At 44.3% G+C, this 27,868-nt stretch overlaps 1 protein-coding gene across 1 annotated transcript; it reads right to left on the bottom strand.

The window, feature by feature from the left end:
• Positions 1-307: 307 nt before the first annotated feature.
• CACNG1 (calcium voltage-gated channel auxiliary subunit gamma 1) lies at positions 308-17,306 on the bottom strand. Its single transcript, XM_073310835.1, has 4 exons — positions 17,018-17,306; positions 7,368-7,442; positions 4,485-4,622; positions 308-1,078 (listed from the first exon to the last, which is right to left on the bottom strand). The coding sequence occupies exons 1-4, from the start codon at positions 17,256-17,258 to the stop codon at positions 852-854; spliced, it is 681 nt and encodes a 226-aa protein (XP_073166936.1). The 5' UTR covers positions 17,259-17,306; the 3' UTR covers positions 308-851.
• Between the last annotated feature and the right edge of the window lie 10,562 nt (positions 17,307-27,868).

Here is a 27,868-nt window from a genome sequence, read left to right as displayed (position 1 = left end):
GGTAGCCGTGTTAGTCTGTATCCACAAAAACAACGAGGAGTCTGGTGGCACCTTAAAGACTAACAGATTTATGTGGGCATAAGCAAAAGCGTTCATGGGTAAAAAAACCACTTCTTCAGATGGATCTTATGCCCAAGTATGCCCAAGTACTTATGCCCAAGTAAATCAGTTAGTCTTTAAGGTGCCACTGGGCTCCTCGTAGGAGTTTTAATTATGACAAGTGCTTAGGTCGGCAGAACGAAATAATTTGTAGAGTTTAGGCGTTACATTTGTAAGGGTGATTTTATCCCTAAACCTCTTTTATTGTAACACTGCTAATGATACAGCACTTCCAATGGGAGGATCTCCAAATTATGTACAAACATCAGCCCCACACCACCCCAGTGAGATAGGGAAGCAATATTCTCATTGTAAAGATGGGGAATCTGACTCACAGAGAAGCTATAAGTCCCACCATGAGTCTGTGGCCAAGCCAGTAATGTGACCTAGATCTCCCAACTCCAGTCCTGTGCTTTAACCACTAGATTATGCACCTTCTCATTAAACCATCTCGTGCTCTCTCACTTTCCCTCAACTGCATTTGCCGAATGCATTCCCAAATTGCTGATGACTTTGCCCAGCATTCAGCGGATTGAGGGTACAAATTGAGTAACCCAAGCTGTTTTTTTTTTTAAAAAAAACAACAACAAACAATAATTAGTATTGAACTTTCCTTTGGTTCAATAACCTGGTGTTTAACTAAGGACACTTTTGTCTTCATATTCCACCATCCTGACACTTTAAAAAAAATGTATCAATTCTTTTGTAGCCCTTTCCGGTATTGCGTAAGCAGTGAGCCTAGATGAAGGCATTTAGTGCTCTGGTTCTGCGTCCATACAAGACTCCCACGGATTCTGTGGGAAGCGAGGCAAAGAGATTAGCAGAAGAGCAATCCCACAGATGAAGAGCAGGACGAAGGAGGAGCAGGCACAGGCAAAAGACCACGAATAGTAGTACTCTATCCAGATAGTCTCCTTGCTGTCAATCATCCTTTTCACAGACTGTCTCATGACTTCAACAGAGATGATCATGCACAGGCCTGGAGAAATAAGAGAGGGGTGAGCTGGAGAGCAGGGGTTTCAGTCCTTATTGCTTTCATTCATAACTGACCTCTTTGCCTGTGTTTCTGGTTAGAAGACTACGCAGTGAGGTTCATAGATGATTCATAGGTTTTAAGGATCAATAAGATCACCTAATTGAACCTCTTGCATAACAGGCCATAGAACTTCATTCCTGCATCGTACCCTCTGGCTTCTTGTTGAACTAGAGTGTGTCTTTTAGAAAGATCTTCAGTCTGGACTGAAGAACTCCAAGGGACAGAGAACTTACCACATCCATTGGCAAGCGGATCTAAGGGTTAATTACCCTCACTGTTAGGCTGGCCAGACAGCAAGTGTGAAAAATCAGGGTGGGGGTGGGGGTAATAGGAGCCTATATAAGAAAAAGCCCCAAGTATCGGGACTGTCCCTATAAAATCGGGACATCTGGTCACCCTTCTCACTGTAAACATTTGTACTTGCAGTTTGAATTTTACTAACTTCAAATTTCAGTCACTGTGGATCTTGTATGGCCTTTGTCTGCTAGACTAAGAGCCCTTGGAGTATGAGATATCTGCTCCCTGTTTGGATATGGGCTGTAATCAAGTCACCTTTTGAGCTGTAAGGCACAAGAAATGCCATGCAACAGGGACCAATAGTCCTGCCAATTTGGCACCCGAATTCAGACAGTGATTTATATCTGAGCTAGAAACAACATTTTATATTTAGGCAGCTTTGTAAATCTCATTTTTAAGGAGAAACAAAAAGTCCTATGGGCAGGTGTTGGTTAAGGCTAAACATGGCTGGGAACGATCAGAGCCACACAGTGCTTCATGAAGCTGTGACTGTAAAGTAGGGCTTCTTGAAAAGTGAAGAAAACACTGTGTAATTCACTCTTTCTACTATGCATTTCAACAGCAAGTAAAACAGTAGAATTAAAACCATGCATTTGGTCACCAAAGCATTCTCTGGGAGCTGGCTGTTCTAAAGCCTGTTTCACTGAGCTACCTAAGTACCATCGGGTATTTAACAGTCAAGAGGAGGATGGGTTGAAAAGGTAGTGCTGGCTGCAGTGAAAATTCAACCATCATGTTTTTTTGAGATAGCGTCATAATCTGAGGCTTGAATCAGATGACCTTTGATTTGTGCCCTGTGTCACACTGGCTGACCAGGTGCCAGCTCATGCCAAGGCCTCTAGGCCTCAACGGAGCACGGACATATGCAGAGCTGGAAACTAGTCTGGCTCACCTGTGTGTTAACTTTTCTAAAATAGATGTTAAGTTTGTAAGAATGTGTTTAGTGTTTAGACTTTATGAAATGCTGGTAGGATGCGGCATGTAGTAATCTCACTTAGAACATCTGTCCCCCATGTTAGCAGTGAGATCTGTAACTGGGTAACTCACCAGAAACAAGCATTAACTCATGTAAAATGCTGGCTTCCTACAAAAGGTATTAGGGCCTGTCTGTGAGGGTTACCAGATCAGCCACTGTGAAACATCAGAGGACAAAAGACTTTGTTGATTGTTTCCCTCACAGCCATGAAGCGGAGATGTGCATGGGGATTCGTTCCATCAGCCTGAACTCCGGGGGAAGGGAATAAAAATCCCAAATAGGGAGAAATTTTATCTTTATGCTGCTTAGACTCTGAGGGTCAAGAATTACTAAGCATAAGCAAAAGATCCCTAGTGGTTGGCCTGGATTAGCCCTAAGGACATTGAGCTTGCTTATTATAGAAGCACCTATTGCCTTTTGGAACCTAAGGCTAAACCTCATTTGTGTGTGTGTGTTTACTCGCTTTAACCTTGTCAATGACTCTCATTTCTTTTTCTTAGTTAATAAATCTTTAATTCACTTATTAGAGGATTGGCTACAAGCATTATCATTGGTAATTGACCTGGGGTAAGTGACTGGGCCTTTGGGACTGGGAGTAACCTGAATATGGTTGTGATTGTTGGGGTCAGGGCCCATCTGTCACAGAGTCAGGTGTTAAGATAGATCGCAGTACCCGAAGTGTGACCTGCTTCCTAAGGGTCTGCCCTGAGATTGGTACTCATTCTCCTGAGCCACTCGAGAGAGCTTGACACTGGGATAGTCTTGGCAGGATTCACATGCCACAGGTCAACTGAATTTATAGATCATAACCCAGCTCTGTTAAAAGTTTAAACTTGATATTGAGAGTTTGAAAGGTTCAAGATTAGACACAACGAGTGAACCACTGTCAGATGATAGTCTTCACAGAAAAGACCTTGAAAAGTGATGTAAGGAGAAGGGAACATCCTATAAAACAAAAACTCCATTTCAGGAGCTTAGACTTTTACTCATAAATGCTGGCCAGGTGAAACCTGAGCACCTTTCTGCACCGGATGCCACAGAAGAAAACACGCCATTGGAACTGGCCCAATTGCTGTACCGGGCAGCCCAGGAAGAACATGAGATCCAGAGACTGATGGTGGAATTGTGGATCAGGGAGACCAAAAAAAAAAAACCCAAAAACGCTGAGGATGTTAAGCTGAGAGAAAGACTCATGGAACAACTAGCAGCAGTTAAAGCCAATGAGCCAGCTGAAGAGAGATATCAAGGACGTAAAGGAGGTTTTGTCTAAAGACCTAGTTTTAGTCAGCCCTGATTTCAGCAAACCCTTTGTGCTGAATACTGATGCTTCTAACATTGGGCAGTGCTAATGCAGAATGGGGTGGGGGACAAGAGGCCCCGCATTGCCTCCTGAAGTAAAACAGTGCCCCCCCCACCCGCCACGTCATCGAGCGGGAATGCTGTGACACAGTTTGGGCTGTGAAGCAGGTTAAGCCTTATTTCTATAATAAAAAACATAAGGTTTTAACGGACTCCCTGCTAATACGATTGCACTGAGCTAAATGGACCAATCATAGACAGTTAGGCTGGAGCCTAGCTCTGCAGGAGTATGGCATGGAAATAATCCATTTCAAGGGAAAAGAAAATGTAGTGGCAGATGCTTTATCAAGAACAGGGGAACCTTGAAGCGTATTCAGGATCATGAGTGACACCCCTTCCTACATCAGGTTTGTGCTAAGGATTTGACACTGGTGCTCAATGTCTTCTGGACAGATTTCTGTCCCTAGAATCTCCCACATATCCCTGCTATACAGCAGGGTCTAACACTGAATATTTTAGAAATACCCATTTTCTCGAGGTGATTCTACAGTGTTGCAACATTTCAGATACACTCACACAGAATAGCTTCCCAGAGCTGACTCTTGTTTGTCAGGCAAATTTTCAGAGCTCAATAACATAAGTTCAGTTGTATGGAATGATCTGCCTTTCTGCTGCAAGGAGATGAATGCAGCCTTCATGACATCTCGCTCTCTGTCACGCTCGTTGCCCTAAGATCTAAGTGCATACATCTCTTTTAAGTCTCACCAAATGGCCTACCTGCAAAGGTGTAGAACATGGACGCTGGCTTCAGGAGATAATCCATTTTTTTCCTAAAGGATAAGAGGATGCAGATTGTTCCAATGATTGCAAAGCCCACGCTGAAGATGGCGATGGCTGCAGCGGAAATGCTATACTCTGGCGAGGCAAAACAGAGGGAGAGAAAGATGAATGGGTGCGACTTCCTGTGTTCTCCCGCCCGCCACCATGCCTCTGCAATGGGATCAGTTCAGCAAAGGAAAGAAAACATTTAAAATCGTAACAGCTGCTCTTTCCTTGATGCAGATAACTGGCCCAAGAGAACCAAGTATTTCTAGCACAGAAGAAGTGTGGTGAGCCGCTAGGGGTCTTGGTCATGCCCCTGCTGAATTCAGTGGGAGCAGACGCAAGACTCAAAAGAGTAGGGACAAAGACTCTTTCTAAACGCCCCTGGTAGAAAAAAGCAAATGACACACATAATGACATGATAGAAACTCCGGGCCTGGTCCTCACTTGACTAGGCCGCACCCTCACAAGTAGTTACATTGTCTGCCCTGGGCCCAATGGGATTACAAAAGGGTCAGACCAGGGCACTTTTCTGTTTGTACTCACAATTCCCCCCCCAGCACTATGATGAAACAGGTGAGCATAAGAATATGTTGCCGTAATTATTATTTCTTTGTATTGCAGTCGTGCTGACCAGCCTCAGTCCTGGACCCAGACCCCACTGTGGTTTTGTCTAAAGTACAAACACATTTTGCCTCACAAATGAGCACACGAGACCTCATGTTCTGTTTGAAGCTTTGCCATCACTTCCTAAAACCATCCCCTGCAAATGTTTAAACTGAGTTGGCTTGGGGGTAGAATCTGGAGGAGAAAAGCCCAGAAGTAGCTTAAAATAGGGTAATAAATGGTCATGACCAACTTTTTAGTTTATTAGGTTTCCTCCCATACAGGTTTTATCTGAGAGGGTGGAGATTTGGTCTTAAATCTTTAAACGTGTTTCACTCCATTATTTTATCTAGATTTTCCTTTAAAAAAAAGCAGCTAATAGAAAGCAATGCTATTTTTATTATACATGTTTATTTTAGTAGCGCCTATAGGCTCCAACTGTCATCAGGGCCACATAGTGTTAGGCAATATACAAACATATATTAAGAGACAGTTTTCTGCCCCAGAGCTTCGACAGCTAAATAGGCAAGAAAGGGAAAGGGGAAACAGACGTACGTGTGTGTGTGTGAAATGACTTACCCAGGATCACACAGCAACATCCTCTCCTCATCCTGCAAAACAAAGTTTCCCAGCTCTGTGAAAATCTAGCTTCTCAAGAGCATGGGAATAAACTTGCTCCAAAGGTGTTCCATCCAGCCAAGCTAAGCTATGTGTAAGATAATTCACCCAGCCAAAACACAGTTCAATATCTGAATGGAGGGGAGAAATTGCCAGTTGAATAATTCAGATCTTCACTTACATATTGCATTAGTTTTCAGATGCATTTAATATTTAACCTGTGTAGCCAGGCATGAAACATAGCATCACTTGGTGCTATTTGCCTTCCATGTTATTCTTTAGAAATTATCTTCTAAGCAGAATCACGAAGAATCTTTCTGCCTCTTTCTAATTGGCTTCCATAGAAATGAAGCTATTTTTGTAGTAGGCCAAAGCATATTGCTCTTTGGTCTCATTGCTTTTTCATACTCCTTGTTCTATTGACGTTTTCTTAAAATTTTTTTCCTGTGTGTTATCTGCTATGTGTTTGAACCGCCTGAAAGAGTTAGTTGCAATTTAGGAGCCTTTTGTGATGCTTTTGGCTTTTTCCTTCTCTTCACAGAAAAGACGTTTTTCTCAACTTTCTTCTGAAGTGACTAACAATGTAGTGGCGACATTTTTCAGATTGGATGGATGGATATAATAGCGTATAAATGGGTAACAAAAGCAGGCAGCTCCGATATTTGTTCTTTATTCCACTCAGAGTATCATTTCAAATTCACAGTCTTCCCTGTGTCTGGGGGAAATTGCTTCTTTAGAAAACCATATGCTACAGGGTTTCCCACCGTTTTTATTTACAGCGGAAGCAAAGCAGGTGGTTTACTATGTGAAATGCAATCAGTGTCTAGTTTGCTCCACACTACAATGTGTTGTGTAGCAAAATGTAAGGAGACGCGTCCTCAATAAGAGAGGCAAGCACTTCAGACTATTGCTAAAAATAAGGTTTTAGTAAGGACTGATTAGAAAGGATCTAAATCGTCTGTGAGATGCAGATAGTTTTCCGCATGCAAGCAGAGTAAACACTATCTGGTCAGATTTCAGATGTGGGTATCTTTGCTGTGGCCTAGATCTTTCTTTCTTTGAGTGCCTGTCACATTATAGCAATAGCAAAGACCTTAGGGGGCTACGTGGAGCCTCAGGTACCTCCCTCTCATTGAAGTCAAAAGTCTGCTTGGGGTTGGATTTTTGTTTGTTTGTTTATTTTGATTTTATTAATATCCTTTGTTGTTGCTGTTTAGAGGTAGGAGGGAGTGTCAGTGTTGTGAGTGCCATACATACGGTGGAAAGGCTTTTGGGGTTTCCAAATTGGCCCTTATATGTATAATGCCAGTTTCATGTGCCTAAGGAACAATTTGTGCAGAAACCAAGCATGGGACATGGACAACAGAAGAAAGGGCTGCTGTTTGAAAATTGGTCTCCCCGGGAATCTGGTGCCTCGGCTGGTCCAGAGCATCGATTAGTGGGATATGAAGCCCATCTCAGTGCCAACTGTCTGTTCTAAGTCCCTGTACAGTCAATAGGTGTTTCCCAATTGACTTCAGTGGGCCCTAAATCTGGTGAAACCCTTTACATTAGTTCCCATATACACTCAGGTCACGTAATGCTAGTAAAGAATTCGTCCAAGCAAATTCTTACCTTTTTGGGTGGTTCTTTCAAATATCTCTGTGCTCTGCCCTGGAGAGAAGTGTTTGAAGTAGGAACAGTTACGGTCTGAACAAGAACAAAGGAGAATATCAGTTGCTAAGAATAACTGAGTTTAAGAAACCAAAATTAGGGAAATAAAATTTTCTTTTACAGTCATGGAACTGAAAAATTCAAATGGGTAGAGATTAATGGGACCTTAATCCTGAACTTGCTGCAGACATGTCCGGTATGCAGTTCATCTAAGAGCAAACCAGGCAATGAGGGGCTTTAAACAGTGATTTATGCCCTGATCCAGCAAAGTACTTAAACATGAGCTTTATGTGGCTTTAATGGGTCTTGAGCCTACGCTTCCGTTATTAGAGAATACTTCTCATCCATGCCAGTCACAAAAACCCTAACAACACAAACTCATCACCTAGAAACGTCCTGCTGGTGGTTTCAAATGCACTTGACCTCTCCACAAGCTGCTAATATAAAATAATAGAACGTTAATCGATATGTAAATCCCCATCGGTTTCTCGGATCAGGCCTAATGTCACTTAGCGTAGCCTTGGACCGTTCTGCGGCATATTACACACGCACAGGGGATTGTGACGAGAATCAAGGAAAGGAAATGGAACTTGGATTTCCTAAAAGCTGGTGGCCAAGTGCATGAAGAAGTGCTAAGCTTTAGCCAGTCTGTAATCTGATCTGTGTACATTATATTTACTATGCACGGCAAGCTCTGCTGGCAGAGCGGCCTCTGAGGTACTTGGGAAAGGACTAGGGTTGCCAGCTATGGTCAGATGAATTCCTAGAGGCTCCATCGCATGACATTATCTTTAATTAAAGATTAATTTTTTTATTCCTGGAGACTCTGGGACAATCCTGGCAGGTTGGCAACCCTAGAAAGGACATGGTTTGGAGTCCACGAGGGGTGAATTCTCCTCTGACACCAAGATGAATGTCTGGTGACTTTGCTGACTTCCCAGGGGTTGCACATGTGTAGAGGAGAGGAGAAATTGGCATAGAATGTTTTATGTCTGAGCAGGTGAATGGATGCTGCCTGAAAGGCAGCCGGCAACATAAGCAGAGATAAAGCAATCACAAGGCTGTCATCGGGCAAAACCTCGGACACTCTTCCCAAAGAAAGCGCTGCCTAGGGAGTCAACCTTTCTGTTTTAAGAAGGAATTACAGAAAATTCTTTCCGTCCAGCCGCAGCCAGTGCAGATTCCTGCCTCCTCAGTGCCCCATGGGGCATTTCCTGAGACTGGCACCCCCCTGGCTGGCTTTGCATCTTCCCCTCCTCTCCTTTCTGCCATTGCCAACTCACACCCTCCAGAATGGCATCCCTCCTTCTTTCCTTGCCTAATGCTCTCTCCGCCAAGCCAGGGAGCTGCCTGGGACATCACACCTCTGGAAGGAGCTGGGGTTAAAGTAAGGAAAGTAATGGGGAATGCAGCTCCCTCTCCTCTGCTAAAATCAGAAGGAGTTCCTTTCCCCTGCCTGCCTTGGGTTGGAAGAGTCCCCCCACCCTAGCTTCCCCTCTGACTTGGCTGTGAGCATAAGAGCTCCCTCTCCTGTTTCAGGCTCTTTGCCACTGGTGTTGACAGGTTTATCTGCCTTCTTGCCATTCCTGGCAGTTAAGACAAGTAGCAGGGACTAGAGGGAAGAATTCGCTGCCTTGCTAGTAGCTCAAATCGATGAGGTTTTGCAGCCTGGAATCTTTTTACAGTTCAGTGAAGCTTCACTGTCTATTGAAACACAATGAAGCAAGTGGAGTTTTCGTATAACAGAGCAGGGTCCCACTGTCCCAGGCTTCCTTGGGCTATCCTACTGGTGTCACAAATAGCTATTCTGTGGTGTGACCCTTGTGAACAAAGACTGGGGACTCAGGATGGAAAGCATCTCTCTGTGCCTGCAAAAAATAATGTTTTCAGCATCTGGAGTGAGTGCGAGGGGAAGGGTCTGTTGGGGTGATGCCCATTGACATTAAGCTTTGCCAGCTGTACCATTTGGAGGGAGTTTATTTGCACTTAGCATTTATGTATAACTCATTTCACTGAGATCTTGACAAGTACATATAGCTGAGAGAACATCCCCTTGCCAAGAATTTGGATGGAAGTTGTGTAATCAACAAGATCCTACAAACATAGCCAACTGGGACCTTAAATTGTCTGATTGTGCTTTGCTAATGATCAGCCGGATACTTTGAAGAGACTATGGTCAACCCTGCCTTTACAGACTATATTAAAAATCTCACATTTACTGTACCATGAGGTTATATTTGCCATAGTAAAACTGGGGAATACTTCCAAGACTGCAGGGAATTTAACCATTCTGGATCACAAATGATCATAATTTGTAGAACAAATAATGGAGGACGGAAGAAGTTGGGAAGAAAAGACTATAAAGTCAATGGGTTGTGAGGCTGCTCATCTCATTGCTGCACCCCGGAAATTTCAGCCACTGGTAGCCAGCCACGGCTGAACCAGTGCAAACCCCTGGTGTAGACTCACAAAGCCATTAGTGCAGTATGAATCCAGGGTAAGCATCTCTGGTGCAGTTTATGGCTTTAGCGGTCTACACTAGGCTTTTGTTCCGGAGCCACTACATCAGGGTCTGGGCATGAACGGCTGCAGCCAGAGCAACCCCCTAGTGTAGACAAACCTTTGTAAAGGGCTGTGTATATTTAAAGAGCTAATTTTAATAGTAATAAGATGCCATAATATTGCACTTTATCAGCCTAGTTCTTTTCATGTCTCCTACAGCGTAGATGGCATATTCTGGAGTTGCTGTTACAAGTACGGTATTTATTTTCTCTCCAATAGCAGATCAGACAGTTACAGAGCAGCATGCATTACACACTAATGAGCATGGGCTCATTAGCTGAAGTTTCCTCTGAGAGGTAGCTATTTTATTATATTTTTTTTTTATAAACTGATATTTATTCTGTCTCTCAGCTTCTGCTCATTTGCTTGTCTTTTATCACTGAAAAAGATTGGAGCAAACATGTCTGGACTCAAAGACTTGTGACTGTGTTTTGTGTTTAAGCTGCTGCATACTGAGGCTAAAACTGCAAGCGATGGGCACACAAGAGAACAAAGTGTCTCCAAGCAATCAGGACTGGGGGACTAGCGTGGGGCAGCCGCATCCCTTTGACAGTGAGCGTAGGGTGGTTGAGAATATGTATCAATGCTGCTCCATGCTGGGGAGATGGAGGCTGTTGTTGGGATCCTTTGATCCCTGTGACAGAGGGCAGGGGAACCAAGACAAAATGGAAATGCTTAGTCTTTAAGCCATTGGTTTTGCTTTTAACTAGTCTCCAGAAAAGTGAGGTGTTGGCAGAAGAGAAACCTGGTTTGTGCTGATTAATGCAAAGCCAGGGTCCAAAAATCAACCATCCATGAACTGATCGGGGGCAAGGGCCACAGCTTTGCGTACCACAGGAAATTGTACCACAGGAAATTGGCTGGATGACGCCGCTGCACTGGTTTTGGAGCAGTTTGTTCAGGTTGCATGAAGCTACGATGGATCAGCAGGGAGAGGCTTTTTGCACATGAAATGCAGGGGATCTTCCACTGCAGCACTGGAAGTGGTAGACGGACTTATTCTCTCAGAGTATGTCTCCACTGGAGCTGGAGGTGTAATTTCCAGCTCAGGCAGACATACCCACACTAGCTCTGATTAAGTTCGTGCACTAGAAAGAGTGGCATAACCCTGGCTGCCTGGGGTTAGCCTGGATTTCAGAGGGGATTGTGCTCAGCATGGCCAGCCTGCCCTGCTCTCATGCCGCTGTGGCTATCCTGCTATTTTTAGTGCTTTAGTTCGATTGGAGCTACTCCAAGTATGTCTACCCTACCTTCAGCTCCACAGTAGATGTACCCTAAGTTACATGGCTGCCGCCCCATTGAATGCAAGTGGCAAACCTTAAACAGAAGCAAATATTCTACCCTGTGAGTACTGGGTTAATTTTGATGGAATTAATATGCATCAACGAGTCATGTCTCCCTGGGCCTCTAGCATGAGAGGAGGGGTCCTTTTACTAACTTTGCTCAAATTAAAACAACGGTATTACCCAGCAATTAACTCACTGGTCATCATAAAAATGCTTCAGCACATCATTTAAACTACTCTGTTCTAGTCCCAGGAATCTCTTTATCAACACAGTCCCCTGTTATTCAACAGACCTGTGCCACTTCCATCCTTTACAGTCCACATCATGAATTAAAAATCACCTCATTTGTGTCACGCTCTGTTTACATAATGGGGATTTAAAATGGATTTTATAATAGATGAAAGCTTTGCAGCATCCTTGGCTTTTCTCTACCCCTAATTGTGATATCTCTGCCATGAAGTTACCCTGTTGAGCTAGTAAAAGAAACCTATCAATGAGCTATGAATAGCTTCTGTTTAAGGCAGAGGTTCTCAAACGTATTCATAGCATGGTCCACAACATAACAGAGTCTCTGGTGGACACCTCCCTTCCCATTCACGGTCACCCAGCCCAGCTCCCCTTGTATTCATGATCACTGGACTTAACTCCCTTTCCATTCATGATTTTCCTGGACCTCCTCAGCTGCCATTCATGACTGCCTGGACACCTCCATTATCATTCAGGATCACTGGGTTTGATTTCCTTCCCACTCATGATTGCCTGGACCACTTCACCTCTCATTCATAATTGCCCAACCGATCTCTACTACTGTCCATGATTGCATGCACCACCTCCCCTTCTTTTCACAATCACAGAACATCCCGTGGCAACTACAGCAATTGCCTACATGGAAAAGTAAAGTTAGGACAATATTTAATGTATTCCTGGCTTCCTCTATGTAATTTACCATCTGGAAACGAGAAACAGGAGACAGCACCGTGTTTCCAGCCAGCTTTTCATATACCACAGTTTGGCCACCGGTGCTTTAAGGGACATGATCTATCTCTATTTCTTCAGGTCCCCTAACACTTTTTATCACCATGCTCTTGACAGTGAGAGAGAGGGAGACTCACTAGTTTATTTCTGAAGAAGGCAAGAAAATGGCCATGTAGAAGTATGAAAATCTTCTTGGGACCCAGGTCCCTTTCCTGTGCTCATGAACAAACCCATTTACAGTACAGCACCACAGAGGTTACTCTTCATGCTCATCTCAGAATCAACGGGAGTTCTGCGTCGTTTGATAGGAATCCAATGGAAGATGCTAACAGCATTTTACATGGCAGCTGTGTTCTAACTTACAGGCGGTAGTTTGTGTTTTAGTATAATGATAGCCATGCTTGAGTTGATGCTGAGATCACTTCCCAGCAGACCCGTTACTTTGTGTATCCTGCAACCCATTATGATCCAGATCAACTCCTGTAAACTAAACTGGGTAGGGCCTGGTGAGCCCTGGAATATTCCTGCTTATGTGTCTGTCTAATCTCCGCAAAACCAGCTGAACTAGCAGGGGAAAGTGATAAAGAAGCCAACAGTGATTTGAGCTGCTGGAAGGAATAAGTTGTGTCACCGGTGAATCAGGAGGCCCACCATGGACAGGGGTTCTTGCCATTAATGTCTCTCTCCCCTGCAGCCACGTGATGTATTCCTCCCAAATTCTGGCCATCCTTGGCTAGCTACCAACGAAACCATGCACCTGTGTACCCGGATATCTCCAACTGCTTTGAATGTGATCCATTAGCACTCTATATCAATGTCTGGAATGCCTAAGCTCCCTGGAAATGCAGGTTTGAATACTGTCAGAGTGACCCATTGTCCTTCTGACGTAGATAAATTAAACTCCATGAGATATGGTCTTTCACAGGGGTCCTTCACAACACAGACCAAAACCTTGGCTCACACACTTCCCGACCCTTGGATCTGAACTCAATGGCTTGAGCCCATCTCTACAGCCTGCTGAAAGGCATAAAAATAATCATTCTTTGCACTTGCATAGCATCTTCTAGGTGAGGTGAGGCCTGTTATCCCGCTTTTACAGATAAGGAACTGAGGCACAAGAGGTAGGTGAAGTGACTCGCTCACATTCAAACAGGAATTTCATACCAGACCTAGGACTCCTGACTCAATTTCGTAGATTCATCCATTATGATACTCTAATCTGCCTCCTGCATAAACAGGCCATTGAATTTCACCAAGTGACTCCTAATCAAGCCACTGATTTCTGACTGAGGTAGAGTACGCCTTTTAGAAAGATATCCAATCTGGATTTAAAGTCTCCAAGCAGTGGAGGACCCACCATATCCTTATGTAAGATGTTCCAGTGGTGAATAATCCACACTTGAAAATTATTACTTAGTCTGATTTTGTCTAGCCTCAGCTCTGAGCCACTGGATCTTGTTATTCTCTGTAGCAGTTTCCTGAGCCCTTTCCAATTTGTCAACAACCTTTAAATGTGTGGCTAAAATGTAAATCTCTCTGCCTTAAACCATAAGACTACAAGTTTGAAGTTGCCCACTATATTCTATACAGTGCTAAGCTCAACAAGTAATAAAAACCAGAAACAATGCTATCCCTCTTCCCCCTGAGTAGGGCTGGGTAGGTAACTATTAACCAAGTGGTAAATAATAGTAATTTTTCAAATGATGGTGATAGCATATGATTTGCAGAAAAACAGATTTACTGACACACAGGTCACCTACTGAACCTTTGTTTTTTGTTTCACTCGCCTTTCTTGACTAATCCAAATCTGACAACCTTCGCTGGCATTTCTCCTCAGCTGTGTGAAATCATTACAACTAGGAGTGCCATTCTGGAGCAGCGTAGTCTAGCAGCGAGAGCGGAGTACTGAAAGCCAGGACATCTGAGTTCTTTTCCAAGCTCTGCCATGGACTCTCAGCGTGGCTGGCCCTGGGCAGTGGCGGATTAATGATTTTGCCGCTCTTAGGCCCTGAAATAATTGCCGCCCACCCCCCGCCACAGCTCACCTCCGCTCCGCCTCTGACTCCTCCCCTGAGCGCGCCACTGGGTCCTGCTTCTCCCTGTTCCCTGCCAGTGCTTGTGCGCGAAACAGCTTCGCGAAGGAGGGTGGAAGGGGTGGAACTCGGCACGCTCAGAAGAGGAGGTGGGGCCGGGCCAGGGATTTGGGGAAGGGGACCAATAGGGGCAGGGAGGGGGCGAGGAATGGGGGTGGGGAAGGGGTGGAGTTGGGGCAGAGGGCGCGAACCAGCTCTGCGGGAAGCAGCCTCTGGCTGCTATTATAAATTTGCCGCCCCTGCACATTTGCCACCCTAGGCCTAGGCCTTGTTGGCCTAGGCGTTAATACGCTGCTGGCCCTGGGCCAGCCTTTGACCCCTCTTGTGCCTCAAAAAGATCAGGAGTACTAGTGGCACCTTAGAGACTAACAAATTTATTTGAGCTTTCGAGAGACTGCTGGAATTAATTTGCAAACTGGACACCATTAAATTAGGCTTGAATAAAGACTGGGAGTGGATGGGTCATTACACAAAGTAAAACTATTTCCCCATGTTTATTTCCCCCACCCCTACTGTTCCTCACATGTTCTTGTCAACTGCTGGAAATGTCCACCTTGATTATCACTACAAAAGGTTTTTTTTCCTCTCCTGCTGGTATTAGCTCATATTAACTGATCACTCTCATTATAGTGTGTATGGTAACACCCATTGTTTCATGCTCTCTGTGTATATAAAATCTCCCCACTGTATTTTCCACTGCATGCAGCCGATGAAGTGGGCTGTAGCCCATGAAAGCTTATGCTCAAATAAATGTGTTAGTCTTTAAGGTGCCACAAGTCCTCCTGTTCTTTTTGCGGATACAGACTAACACGGCTGCTACTCTGAAACCTGTTCTTGTGCCTCAGTTTCCCTAATGTAAAAATGGGGATAATAGTATCTACCTAACAGCAGCGATGCGAGTATTTAATTAGCGGTTGTAAAGAGCTCTTTTAGAACTTCCAGTGATACACATGAAAGAATTCAGTGTTATTGAATATAATGGTTTTGAAACTGAATTTTATCAAATCCCAGGAGAATCTGTCAAGCCATTTAAAAGTATACCCACCTATCCAATATCTAAAGGTCATCACTGTTGCAGTCAAGTTGCTCCAAAGAGGCCTTCAGCTCGCTGTCTCCATAATTACCCATTTGTTTACTCTGCACTTTAAGAAGCCAGCACAGAGGGCGTAGATAGCACAGCTGTGAGATGTCCATGCAAGCACATGCTGATGTCTGTCAAAGATATCTAACGCTTTTGTGCTGTATAGATGATGAATCTGTTTTACTGAGACAGCTGGATATTTACGAGTTTTAAATTTATCCAACAATGTCTGGTATTTATGTATTTCTCCCAATCTGTCTGTCTCCCCCTTAAACATAAAGCTTCCTACACGTGCAGAGACAATGGTATAGCCAAGGTTACTAGCTATATTAGAATGTATTTATTATATTAATTAGAAATGGGGCTAAGTGAAACCTCCCAATTCAAACGCCCCCAACTGTGGTGGAAAGCCAGATCTGAATTCAGATCTGAATGCTGTGGATCAGCCTCTTCTGTCTAATAATAAATAGTTTAGCCAGACAGACTGAGAATCATCACTATATGATTTCATAGCAAATTTACAAAGATATTAAAATCTAACTTTAACTTCAACCTGGGGTGGTCATCAGAAGGGAATCCTGTTATTCAGGAGAATTTCTGTCTAGGAAATAATCCAATTTGCCATTAGCGTCTTGAAATTAGAAAAGTCAGGAAAGGGGTATTAGCACATATTGCATGATTGCAGCAGACTTTGCAATCAGCAAAAATGTAATACAACTTCTCACAAATCATGCTAATGTAATGCTCTTCCAGGAAACTAGCGAGGGGGGCAGTCTACCATCCTTCCTGTTGATTTCAATGGGACTACTCTCAGAATATGTAACTACGCAGTATGAAGAAAAGTGTTTGATTAGACTTCTTTCATCACAAACACAGAGCACAGTTGCTTTCTGTCACTGTATTAAATTTAAGGAGACCTCATAAATCACTTATAGATTATTTTTCACTTAATTTACAGCATTTTTGGCACTTGGAGAAATATACCATCGCATGCAGTTCCAGGCTGCCCTAAGTAATACTAGTTATGAAGAGTAGCTTTTGAATTACTTAGGAGCTTTCAAGAACAAGTGGTTCTGGCATAGCTCTCTGAACTACGAACTCCTTCTAGTGAAACAGATATCGGCCCCACTCAGTAATCCTCGCTCAGGCAAAATGCCCTGTGGACTCAATGGAAGTTTTGCCTGAGTATGGCTTTGCATAGTCATTGCAGGGTTGTAGATGTCAGCAAAACATTGGTGGGAAAATATCCTTCTTCCTGATTTCTCTCTGTGACTTTTGCCTTCTCCTATCTGGTCCCCTTTATACCAGCCACTGTCTTTGCTGGATTGAAAGAGCTGAAGAGTAGTGTATTAAATATGCTTACAGATATATATGGTGGCAGGGCATCATACATTTAGGATAAGGCCTCAAGGAAATGTGACAGTGAGGTGTATTTTCAGGCTAATATGAAAACCAAATCGACGTTTTGCATCTTGTAAGATGAAGTGCAATGGAAACAAGAACCGTATTTTTTCCTGCATGTTTTTTCACTTCCTAAAAGATGTCACTAAGAATAGCCTGACATTTTCTCCCATGCATTTTCAGGGTGTAAGTGGAACGAATGCAAGCACGTACCTCCTGTCAGAGTTATCAGCCCACAGCTCCGCTCCTTGGTAGCCTTGTCTTGGATATAAAACTGTTTTGTGCAGAGCCGCCATAGCCCGAAGTGAGCAGCCTCACAGGTGGAATTGTAATGCTCCACTCTATGGCTCAGCACTGCCCAGTGATCAGTTACCACAGCTGCAAACATTAAAGAGATGCCAACCAAAATAACAGAGAAAGTCAGCCGGATTTTCAGTGCTTTGCCTTCATCCATGGCTGGACTGCACTGGAGTGCATAGGGCAGACTGTCTCGGGCGATGACTGCCCTGTCGAGTTAGGTTTGCCTACTTGAAGGAATGCTGCAAGTTATTCAAGTGGTCTTCAAAGTCTTGGCGTGTCTAAGCATTTTCAAATGTCAACCGTGTGATGCAAAAGTAGAGCAGGTTGTGGGCTGGGCTGGACAGCTGACCACATGTACAGCTGTTGAGATATATCAGGAGACTGGGTGACTAGACTTGGGAGTGAGGATTCTATTAATGCACATAATGAATAAAGTAACTGATGCAGCTCGGGTTACAAGCTCGTCCCTGCTGGGTTTGTGCAGCAAGTTCCATAAGCCAACTAAGAGCAAAGCTAGCTCAGTGTCATTAACATTCAGGGCCTCAGGACCGTACCCTTCTCACGCAAGACATGGCCAGGAGCCGTGACTGGTGTAAATTTTAACTTTCCTGTTAGAATGTAAAAGTATTTGTCTTTGTAATAAAGATGGGCATGAACCCGCTTTTATTCCGAAGAACTCATTATTGGTTCTAACAATAGCCTCCTATACACCCTGAAGCTGGGTTTTTTCAAGGGCCCAAATACCCCAAACTTTGGTGGAGTTGGATTTGTCTCTGATTCCAGAACAGAATTTTGTGATTCAGGTTCTTCTCTAGTATGGAAGCACAGTGCCCACTACCTACCTGGCCTACTGAAAACGTTACTCATCGGTGAACACTTGGTTTAGGTTTTCATCATCCAAAATTAACCATCCGCCATGAGTGGCAAGGACGGGCGTCTGACCAAGCATTGTCTTCAGCAGCACCGACACAGGCTGAAAGGGAACCTCTTGACCATCAGCAAGTGCCTAAGTGGGGAAGGATACAAATTAAATATAGTGTCAAGGGGAAATGCTTTTCCACAGTGCAGCAGTTTTTCTGTTTTTCGAGGCTCGCCTTCCGCATGACCATAACTAAAGGAGCTGCCGTGTGGCCTGCTCGGTAGCGGCTGTACATATCTGGCAAATAGGTGACTGGATCTGGGTTTGTTGGCAGGCCAGCAATGCTTGTTTTGTGGAGGTGCCTGGGCCTTGTGCTCTGCTCTGTAGCATCACGCTTTGTCTCCTACCGAGGCACGTGTGTGGTAGATTTTTATTAGGTTTGGTACGGCCCTGAAAATGGAGGAAAGAGCAGCAGTCTGCTTCCTGCAAAGAAGGGAAGTATACTGAGCCTAGCGAGGCAGAATCCCCACCTCCCACACTGATTTGTTCTTCTGCTGTTGAAACATGTCCTAAAACTATAGCTGGCGATTATGGTACTTCACCCTCTGTGATGGGGTATACAAACGCTATACAGGCAACACAGGTTGATGAGCTAACGTGGGCTCAGGTGGTCCTGTTCCCTCACATCTGTGAGAGATGTCAGAATTGGAGGAAGGAACTTCAGAGGGAGAAACGCAGCTCAGTTGAGGGCAGACCAGGGAGGAGAGCAGACTTTCAGTCCTCAGCTCTTGGAGAGAGAGCCAGTGGAAGACAGAAACTCCTTGGATGACCACTGTCCAGAAGAGAGGAAGGAAGGCTAGGTGAGCCGGCCAACCAGCCAGTTAGGATGCTTACTCCTCTTGAGAGGGGACTATACCTCTCTATTTACCTGTGAACTCTATTTAGAACTCACAGCCCGACGAGAAATCCTGAAGAAAACTTTCGGATGATTCATTTGTCTTATTTCCTCTTTTGTTCCCTTTTTTTGACAACCTTGGATGGGGTGGACTTTCCAGGGCCCAGTCAGAAGGCTGAGCCTCAGAGGACTTGAACTGGAATGGGAAAACCACTTGGACATCATAAAGGAGAGGCCTGGCTGAGTGCTGGGGCCCCAGCCAGAGCATGCGGGGTGGGGGAGTCCCAGGGAAAGAACTCTGGGGTCACCTCAGATAGCAAAATTCCAATGCTGTATGTTAATTAAGCTTTGAAGCACCCTGTCTGAGGTAGGTAAGTAGAGTTTGCCAGCATTTTTGGAACAAAAAGTTTTCTTTGTCCAAAAATGATCTTTAAAATAACAACAGTGCATTTTTCACCAAAAATTGGTGTAAGTTTTCATTTTTTCACAAATGTTTTTGTAGCATAAAAAATATTTTCAATTTTCAAGTAAGAACGCTGAGGGAGAATCTGTACCTAATTTAATTCAGATGGAGCCTGTACTAGCAACTGTGGTTCACAATTACTGCACGTCATAGGACCTCCATGCTATGGAAAGGTGCTGGGAGACGCCAGTGGGAGTGTCAGAAGATATGGGGCTGTTATAGAGCTGAGGGAAGCTTGAGGACCCTGGAGACAAGTTGAAGGTCCAGGGTCTCTTTGCAGACAACCCTGACCTCTCAGGGAACCCTTGACCTCTCCATGGATTTTGTGGACAGTCTGAGTTGGGGGGCTTGGAGCCCTCCCCTGTCAGAATGGTCTAGAATAAATCCTTGAGGGCAATCTTTTGGGGCTTCCCATCTGTGCAGTCCACAATCCAGGGCTCTTCGTTGTGTAAGGAAGCCAAGTGGATGAACTTGAATAAAGTTTGGCAAAAGAGTGGTTTGGATCAAAGCACTCAGACATGGTATATTCTCAGAGAGCTAGTGAGGATTAGCATCTAGTGAGCTGTCCCTTGGGTAGGGTGAATCGGGGTGACTGCTCCAGGCCCGGTGCTTTGGGGGGGCCCCGCGGGCTGGTATGATTGGCCATCACAATTGGTTCTGGAAAAGACTAATCTGTCACTTCTGCCCTGAGCCCCACACCTCCCTAGGGGGTTTTAATATTTCAGGTGTTTCAAGTCACACCTGGCTAAGATGAGATCTCAGTTTGCCTGCCTGGCTGGAAAGTTTCATTTAATATTTTAGACCCATGGACCTGTTAGGGTAATTGGACCCAGTTCCTTCTCTCTCTCTCTCTCTCTCTCTCTCTCTCTCTCTCTCTCTTTTTTTTTTTCGAAATGTCCAATGTATTTAAAGAGACATTGTCACGAAGTTTGCAGCTGTATCCAAACCAATAGCTGTCCTTCTATTTAACTTCAGTGGTCTTTGGATCAGGCCCTTAGTTCCCAAATTTTAGACTGTGTTACAAAAAAAAAAGACATTTTGCAAATCCTCACAGGTTAGAAAAGTTGACATACATTTTACATGCAAACAGACTGAAGGAGTTTTAAAATTCCTTTGCAGTGCTGGCAACCCAGATGACAAAAACAGCATGAGCTTTGGGCTAGTGCATGAAAATCATCAGTTTAAACTGACTCCGGATGGAAAGTGAAACGTGGAGTCTAGTTTCACAAGCTGAGTTGACTCCATTGCAAAAGTAAAATGAAGAATAAAACTAGTAAAAAGCAAAATACACTCACACAATGAGAGAGAGCAATCTTAAGGCATTAGCAGAAACACAAATCAGGAAATTTGCTTAAAACTATTATTTATTTGCATATGTATTGGTCCCCAGTCAGGACTGAGGACCAATTTCCTCCATAAAGAGGAAGGATTGTCCACCATCCTAGGACATGAGAGACCTGAGTTCAAGTCTCAGTTCTGCTACAGATTTCCTGTGTGACCTTGAGCAAGTCACTTAGCTGCTCTGTGCCTCAGTCCCTCATCGGTAAGGGGATAATAGCACTGCCATACCTCACTGGGGTATTGTGAGGATGCATGCATTAAATATTGTGAGGGGCACAGATACTAAAGTAATGGGGCCTATAAAAGTACCAAAGACAGATAGCTTGTGCTTGCCAATATACAAATGCATCATAGGAGACAGTCCCTGCCTCAAAGAACCTACACTCTTAAAAGACATAACAGAGAAAAGAGATGAAGTGACTCGCAGATCAGTGGCAGAATTGGGACTAGCACCCAGGTCTCTTGACAGCCAGTCCAGTAACCTGCCCACTGGACCACACTGTCTCTATGATTACTTTTGCAGGCGATGTGTCTCTTTAAGATTGAAAACTCACCATTGAGCAGGTACAGGCCTGTGATTGTATTTTGCGGAATTGACTCCTGGCCCCACTGAAGTCGGCGGCGAATCTCCCAGAGTTGCCAGGAGGAACCCTCCCATCCCATTCTCTTGGATACTTTGCCAGATTGCAAAAATAATTCCATGAGGCTGTCAATGCAAAGCTACAGAGGCCACTGTGCAGATGACATTACAATTACAATGTCAAACTGATGATGGTGACAATGCCTGCATGTCAAAACGATGGTAAAAAAATGTCAATGGAAATCTGTAAATACCATGTCAAGATAATGTCAAAACTATTTCAGTACTGTTTTATGAACACCATGCTACAATGTCAAAATAAAGGTAAAACACTGTCAGTTCAAGTCAGCAGTTACGGGTTTGGAGAAATGAGTACAGGACAAAATGAAGGGTGGGGGAGAGAAAGAAATTAAAGAATAAATTTAAAATGTTATGAAACAAAACAATTGTAACCTGGAGATCTGTATGAATGGATAATAATGATAGTTAATAATACCATGAATCCACATATTTCAAAATGCTTAATGAACATTAATTATTTCTTGCAATAAAGCAGCAAGGTGGACAAGTAAATTATTGTAAGCTCATTGGGGCAGGCTCAGTTCTTGCTCTGTGCTGGTACAGTGCCTTGCACAGTGGGGCTCTGGTCCATGTCTGGGGCTCCTGGGTGCTATGGTAATACAACTGAATAATAACATATTGTTCCTTTTTTGGAGAAACTGAAATGCACAGTGAGTGAATCCCAAACCTGAGACTAGACCCCCCGAAGAGCCAGTTCCATTCTGCGACCACTAGACTGCTCCTCCATGTTAAAGTGGATCAGTTCAACAGCTCTTTGTGGTATTAGCCCTTTACTGTTCAGGAGGGAATTCTCTTTGGGCAAGTCTACACTACAGCGCTACATCGGTTCAGCTGTGCCTCTGTAGCATGTCTGGGGAAGACACACAATGTCACCAGGAGAGCACTCTCCCTCAGCATAATTACTCCACCTCTGTGAGAAGCGGAAGCAGTGCTGGTGTGGACAGCGTGAAACTTGCGTTGCTCAGGGGCGGGGGCACTTTTTCACACCCCTAAGCGATGTAAGTTAGATTGACTTAAATGGTAGTGTAGACCTGCCCTTAGCACTTCTCTGCTCCAGGGACTTACAGTAGAGATAAACTTCTGGGAATTGTCATCCCAGTGTTGCTTGGACTTGTCAGCTGACATAGCAAGGAATGCTGGGGAAAAGGTAGGTTATTTAAGGTAGGTTATTCAGAAGAGGGACAGATTGTGCAAGGAATAGTTGAAGTGTCACTGAGAGACAGGTATGTGAAATGGTCTCTCTTGGCTGGGGAACAGAAACTGTAGAGGAGTTTGAATGAGCTTTGTCATCTGGCTGTCTCAGGAGTCTTGTCAGGAGAAAAGTCTGGCTGATGTTTCATGAGGAATTAAATGTTGCAGCAGGCAGACAGCATTGTACGAAAGAGATTTCTAGTGAACGTGCTGAGAAGCATGTGCATGCCCAATAGCAACACGCATGCCAGAATGCCAGGTGTCATGAGATTCTGCGTCAGTGGTTCCCCAGACCCGCAATTCCAAATTCTGCTTGATGGGTTCCAGGATTGGATTTTGAAGGTTATGACATTGATGGTGAGGAAGGTGATGTGCAGAGCTCGTGTGCATCAGCAGTGAAATCCAGTAAAGTGAGGTCCAGGAACATCAAAAATATGTCAGTGCCCATCGGTGTAAAAGAAGGGTGCCAATGCTGTAGTAAGAAAACAACAGCACTGAACTAAAGACTTCTGTTATGGAAGCGCTGGTCACTATTCCATCGTTAGAACTGAGTTCTCATTTCAAAGAGGTCTGCTTAGCAGTGTGTAAGAATGAGCACCCTGACTTGATGTAAAGTGTTGAGGCAAGCTCAGAAATGTCAGTTCTAAACTTCTGCAACAAAGCAGGAGTGTTAAACAAAGCAGTTAATGTATTTCTGGTTCAGGATAGGAAACTCCTGGTGCTTCCCAGTGGAGATGACTGAACGAAATGCTTGTTGTTTATATGCTATGAAGCATGAGAGTGAAATACTGACCTTCTGTCCCTAGCTTTTACAGGATGGTGGACACAATCATCTGGTAAGTCTTTTCCATCACTAGCTCTTATGCTTCTGTTTCCTTGTGTGCGCCTCTCTTCTTTTTGTTTTCTGATGGCTGCCTGTGATCCCTGTTTAGGGTTAGACATCTTTGGTTCATGGTTTACCTTTGGTACTTGTACACAGTTACTGAGACCTGCCATTAGCCTTGCGAATACTGTGCACTGAGGTTTGAATTGCTAATGTCAGTAAAGTGCTTTGGGAAAAGGAGGACTTGTGGCACCTTAGAGACTAACAAATTTATTTGAGCATAAGCTTTCGTGAGCTACAGCTCACTTCATCGGATGCATGCAGCGGAAAATACAGTGGGGGAAATTTATATACACAGAGAACATGAAACAATGGGTGTTACCATACACACTGTAACAAGAGTGATCAGGTAAGGTGAGCTATTACCAGCAGGAGAGGTGTGTGGGGGGGGGGGGGAACCTGCTTTGGATTCACTGAATGAATGTGCAACATGGGGAAAATTTTGAAGAGGCAAAACACTTCCCACATGCTGGTTTGCAGTGTGATATTGTAGGGCTTTAGCCTATGGATCTCAACCAGCAGACCACAGGGAAGAGAAAGTATGCTGTAGACCACATTCATACCAGGTTTGCGCTACCTTTTGGTCGCACAAACCCCTGTCCAGTGTAGTATATAGGAATGGGGAAGTATCCCTTCAAATAGTTTGCCATTTCTCTAGCTGTGCTCGCAGTGTTGTATTCTAGAAGTAGCCAGATGCCAATCAGGGTAGCAGTGTGTGTTTATGTAATGAGGCCTTGCCTGTTGTGTATGTTCAGTAAATGCAATTATTTGGATTCCATTGTGCCCATGTGGTTCCACGTATTGTGTGGTGTAAAGAGCAAAACACACACCAGGGATGAAATTGTAGTGCCATATATGGGCTCAACCTCACTTCCTCTGGGTGATGGGTAATTAGAGGCCAGTGCAGCCCCTAAAGTGAGGCCGGCACTGGTCTAGAAGGGGTCATAGCCAGAATGTACAAGTACTGCCCTGATTTAACACTTCACCTTCAGTGGCTCCCACTATAAATTCCCCAGTAGAAATTCCCTGGAGGGAAGCCCAAAGGAAGGTAGCAAAGGGCAGTACCATGTGTATTTTCCTGGGGCAAAAGCCCCTGAGTGCAAGGGACCTCTCTGGTGCAGCAACTATTATATGTTGCCTCCCTGCACTAGCTTTAGTGATTCTGGCCCTGTATGTGTCAGTGTAAAATGGCCTTCAGTGAGCCCTTGATGACTGGCTCTCTCTAGCATTATCTCCAAGGGCATTTGCTTTTCCTGTAAAGGACCTTGGGAATCTCCCCAGAGACCCTACTTGCAAGTGGCTAAAAATCCTTGAATTTCGACTTCGAAGGAGAGTAACGTTCAAGGGGACAAGAAAGTCGTGAGAACAACCCAACAGCTCAGCTGCAACACCCATCAAAGGGGCGTCCTACGCTGAGCAACTTCAAATGCCAAAGGAATCTGTCAGGAGACGAAAACGGCTGCTATGGAAATATCAGGCATCGTCTAGCAATCGGTATCCTTTCCAGTACAGTATGAGTCAGTCGGGGGTGGGGGATTATCAGCCCCTAATGCAATCTCACAATGATTTTTTTTGGAGAAGGTGCCAATTTGAGTCTGATGCCCCACTCCAAGAAAAATTTTACGTTGACTAAGAGTCCTGGCTTGACAGTCCTGGAGACGGAAGCCTCTTACCTAGCTGTAGAAGTGGTACAGCATGGTGCTGCACGCAGCCAGAACAAGGTGCCTCACACCTCCAGCCAAGTGGGTGAAGGTGGGAGTTCATTCTGCATGACCCATTACATCGTTGGCCTATGTGCTGGGACTGCAAAGAAGGGGGTCAGTTATGGTCTGATCTTCAACAGCTCCTAATCAAGTCAGTGGGAGCTGCAGGTTTTCAACACCTCTGAAAATGAGGGCCTAGATATCTCCTAGCAGGGGTGGGAGATCTGGTTTCTTCTGTTGCTGGCTCTGTCTCAGACTCACGGTATGGCTTTGGGCCAGTAACTTAGTTTTTCTGCTTCCCCGTCTGTGGAATGGGGATAATAGACTTCCTTCTCTCACAGAATAGTGAATTAATTAATGCTTACAAAGCACTTTGGGATCTTCAGACAAAAGGCGCTATGGAGGAGCAAACTGCTAGCAGGTACTTGCACTGTATAGCAGGACCCCATTAGCTATCAAAGTCTCAGTATCAAAGGTAATGAAGCTGTCAGTTCCACAAGAGCCAGCAAAGCCTTTATTATTCCCATTGTGGACCTTGCCAGGGATGGCCATGTGTGCACAATAAATTGCCCCCTCTCTGAGGAAATTTATGTTTCAAGTGGCTGAACAACACTAGATCTTTTGAGGCATAAAAATGGAATAATGTATCACACACAGAGAGAAACATTACAGCCGCTTACATTTCTGTTTTCTTAACTACGGCCATGAGTTTTTATGAAAGCAGAAAAGCCTAAAGGGAGCAGATTCTAAAACAGAAAAAGAATGCATTAAAAATTTAATGCCTCTTCTTTTGAAGTAGTCTCTTGTTAAATTTCTCTAGACATCAGTCGATTTTATGAGCTGCATTTTTACTTTACTTTCTAGACACTGGAAACTCCACAGGTCCTTCGCAAGTCGAGCGTACAAAAGTTAATGTGGGTTTGCAAGTGCAGGCACAGCTACTGCACTCAAAACAAGCTTTCAGTTGCTGAGAAAGCAACCACTAGTGATCCTGTTTTAGGCTAATTGCAACCTGCCAGGACGGCAATGCTGTTAACTCATTAGTTATTTCTTCCAGCTGTAGCTGGCATTTGCTCCTCCTGCCAAGGATCAAGCTGTCTGCTCTCATTCAGCTGTTGCTGCCTTGATCAATTTTGAGAGGACTCGTCTAAACAACACAAGGAACACCTCATACAGAAAGAAAGGGGAAATCCACTCCTGAGGCAGAGGGCTTATGCAAGGCTGAAAAAACTAGCATTCTGAGTCAAATTCACCAGTCAAGAAGAAGAAGAAGAAGGTTTTAAAGAACTCCTGTGGTCACTAACATCTCCAGCCCTCTACACCCGTGCAGATTGTCAGGCCTCGGGGGCCCTTTGAAAGGAGGCAGTCTAGCTACTGGGGGTGGTGCCCAGGACAAGAGCTGGAATCCAGAGGAGTGGGTTACTTGTGAGGAACAACTTGGGAGTGCTGCCAGCCTCAGCCCTCTGAGGAAAGAAGATGGGTGGGTTTGTTTATTTTGTTGAAATACCCAGCAGTAACTCTTGACTTGGCCTCTAACCAAGCAGAGGGTAGGAGCTGAGACTTTCTGCACAGCCTGAAAGACTGTGTCCCCTCTTTTGTATGAGGGTCTGGCCTTGGAACTACTTCCTTTCTTGTTTTTACACACACACGCACCCACCCTGGGCCCCAGAAGGGGTGCACTCTTTAAGAAGTACAGCTAGAGGGCTATACTCTATGTCCCAGGACTGGCCCTCAGAACTCCAGTTGCCTAGGAAATTCTGCATGATGTAAGCAAGGTGCCTGCCTTCCTTCTACTCAAGGGGCAACCTCAAGATATAACCTTTGACTAGGGTTGCTGCCCGTCCAGGTTTTCCCAGGAGCCTCCCTCTTTTGAGGGTATTGTTCTGAAAATTGTCCCCAAAGGATTTAGAAACACCTGTTCCATTGAATGTCACTGAGACCTGTGCTCCTAAACCCCCTAGGCACTTTGAAAATTCTCTCCCTTAGATTTTTAATTTACCTAGTGGTGACAGGCTTGATGGCCTAAAATGCCAGGGTTTTTAGGTTCCTTTTTAAATTGAGTGTTTTCTACCACACCTGTTTGAAATGGAACCTCATGGTGATTCTTATTCCAATTCATCCCCAGTTGTGCACTGTGTGAGCATCTTATGAATGCAGAGACAAGACTGATTCCCGGAAGAGCAGTTAACAAAAGGAAAACATTGGCACATCCTCCAGAAGGCTTTAGTATATAAACTATCATTAAGTGGTTCTAGCGATCTCCTGTTGGCAAGTGCCCGCATTTAAAAATCAATAACACATGAAATATAAACATACTATTAATGAGGACCTGTTGGGAAGCACAGGGGGGTTTAATTAGTTGCACTTTAGCAGCTGTGTCTGTGAGACACACAATTATGTCTTTTTCCTTGAGAAAATGCTAAATGAGATATCTCAGGACCAAAAGCTGCATTCTTTTCTGCCTGGAAAATTCATTGTCTAGCCTTGTGACCCTCTGGCATTTACACGTGTGGTTTTTCCAAGTGATAAAGGCCCTGTTTCAGCATGTGCATAATAGAAATGGGAACACAGAGTCAGATCCTGCAACCCTCTCCTCTCATGAGCCACCTTTACTCATGCAAGCAATCCAAGAGATTTTAGTAGGGACTAATCAGTGAATAAGAACATCTCCCTTAGTAAGTTTACAGGCCAGTCTCATTGTCTCTAGACATGAACCTAGCTAACTGTTCCATGATTTAAAGAAACGAAGCATTTCAATCAGGGAAATC

This window comes from Lepidochelys kempii, chromosome 14, assembly GCF_965140285.1.
Source record: "Lepidochelys kempii isolate rLepKem1 chromosome 14, rLepKem1.hap1, whole genome shotgun sequence".
In the NCBI taxonomy this organism is placed as follows: Eukaryota; Metazoa; Chordata; order Testudines; family Cheloniidae; genus Lepidochelys; species Lepidochelys kempii.
This window is presented reverse-complemented; position numbering and strand designations above follow the sequence as displayed.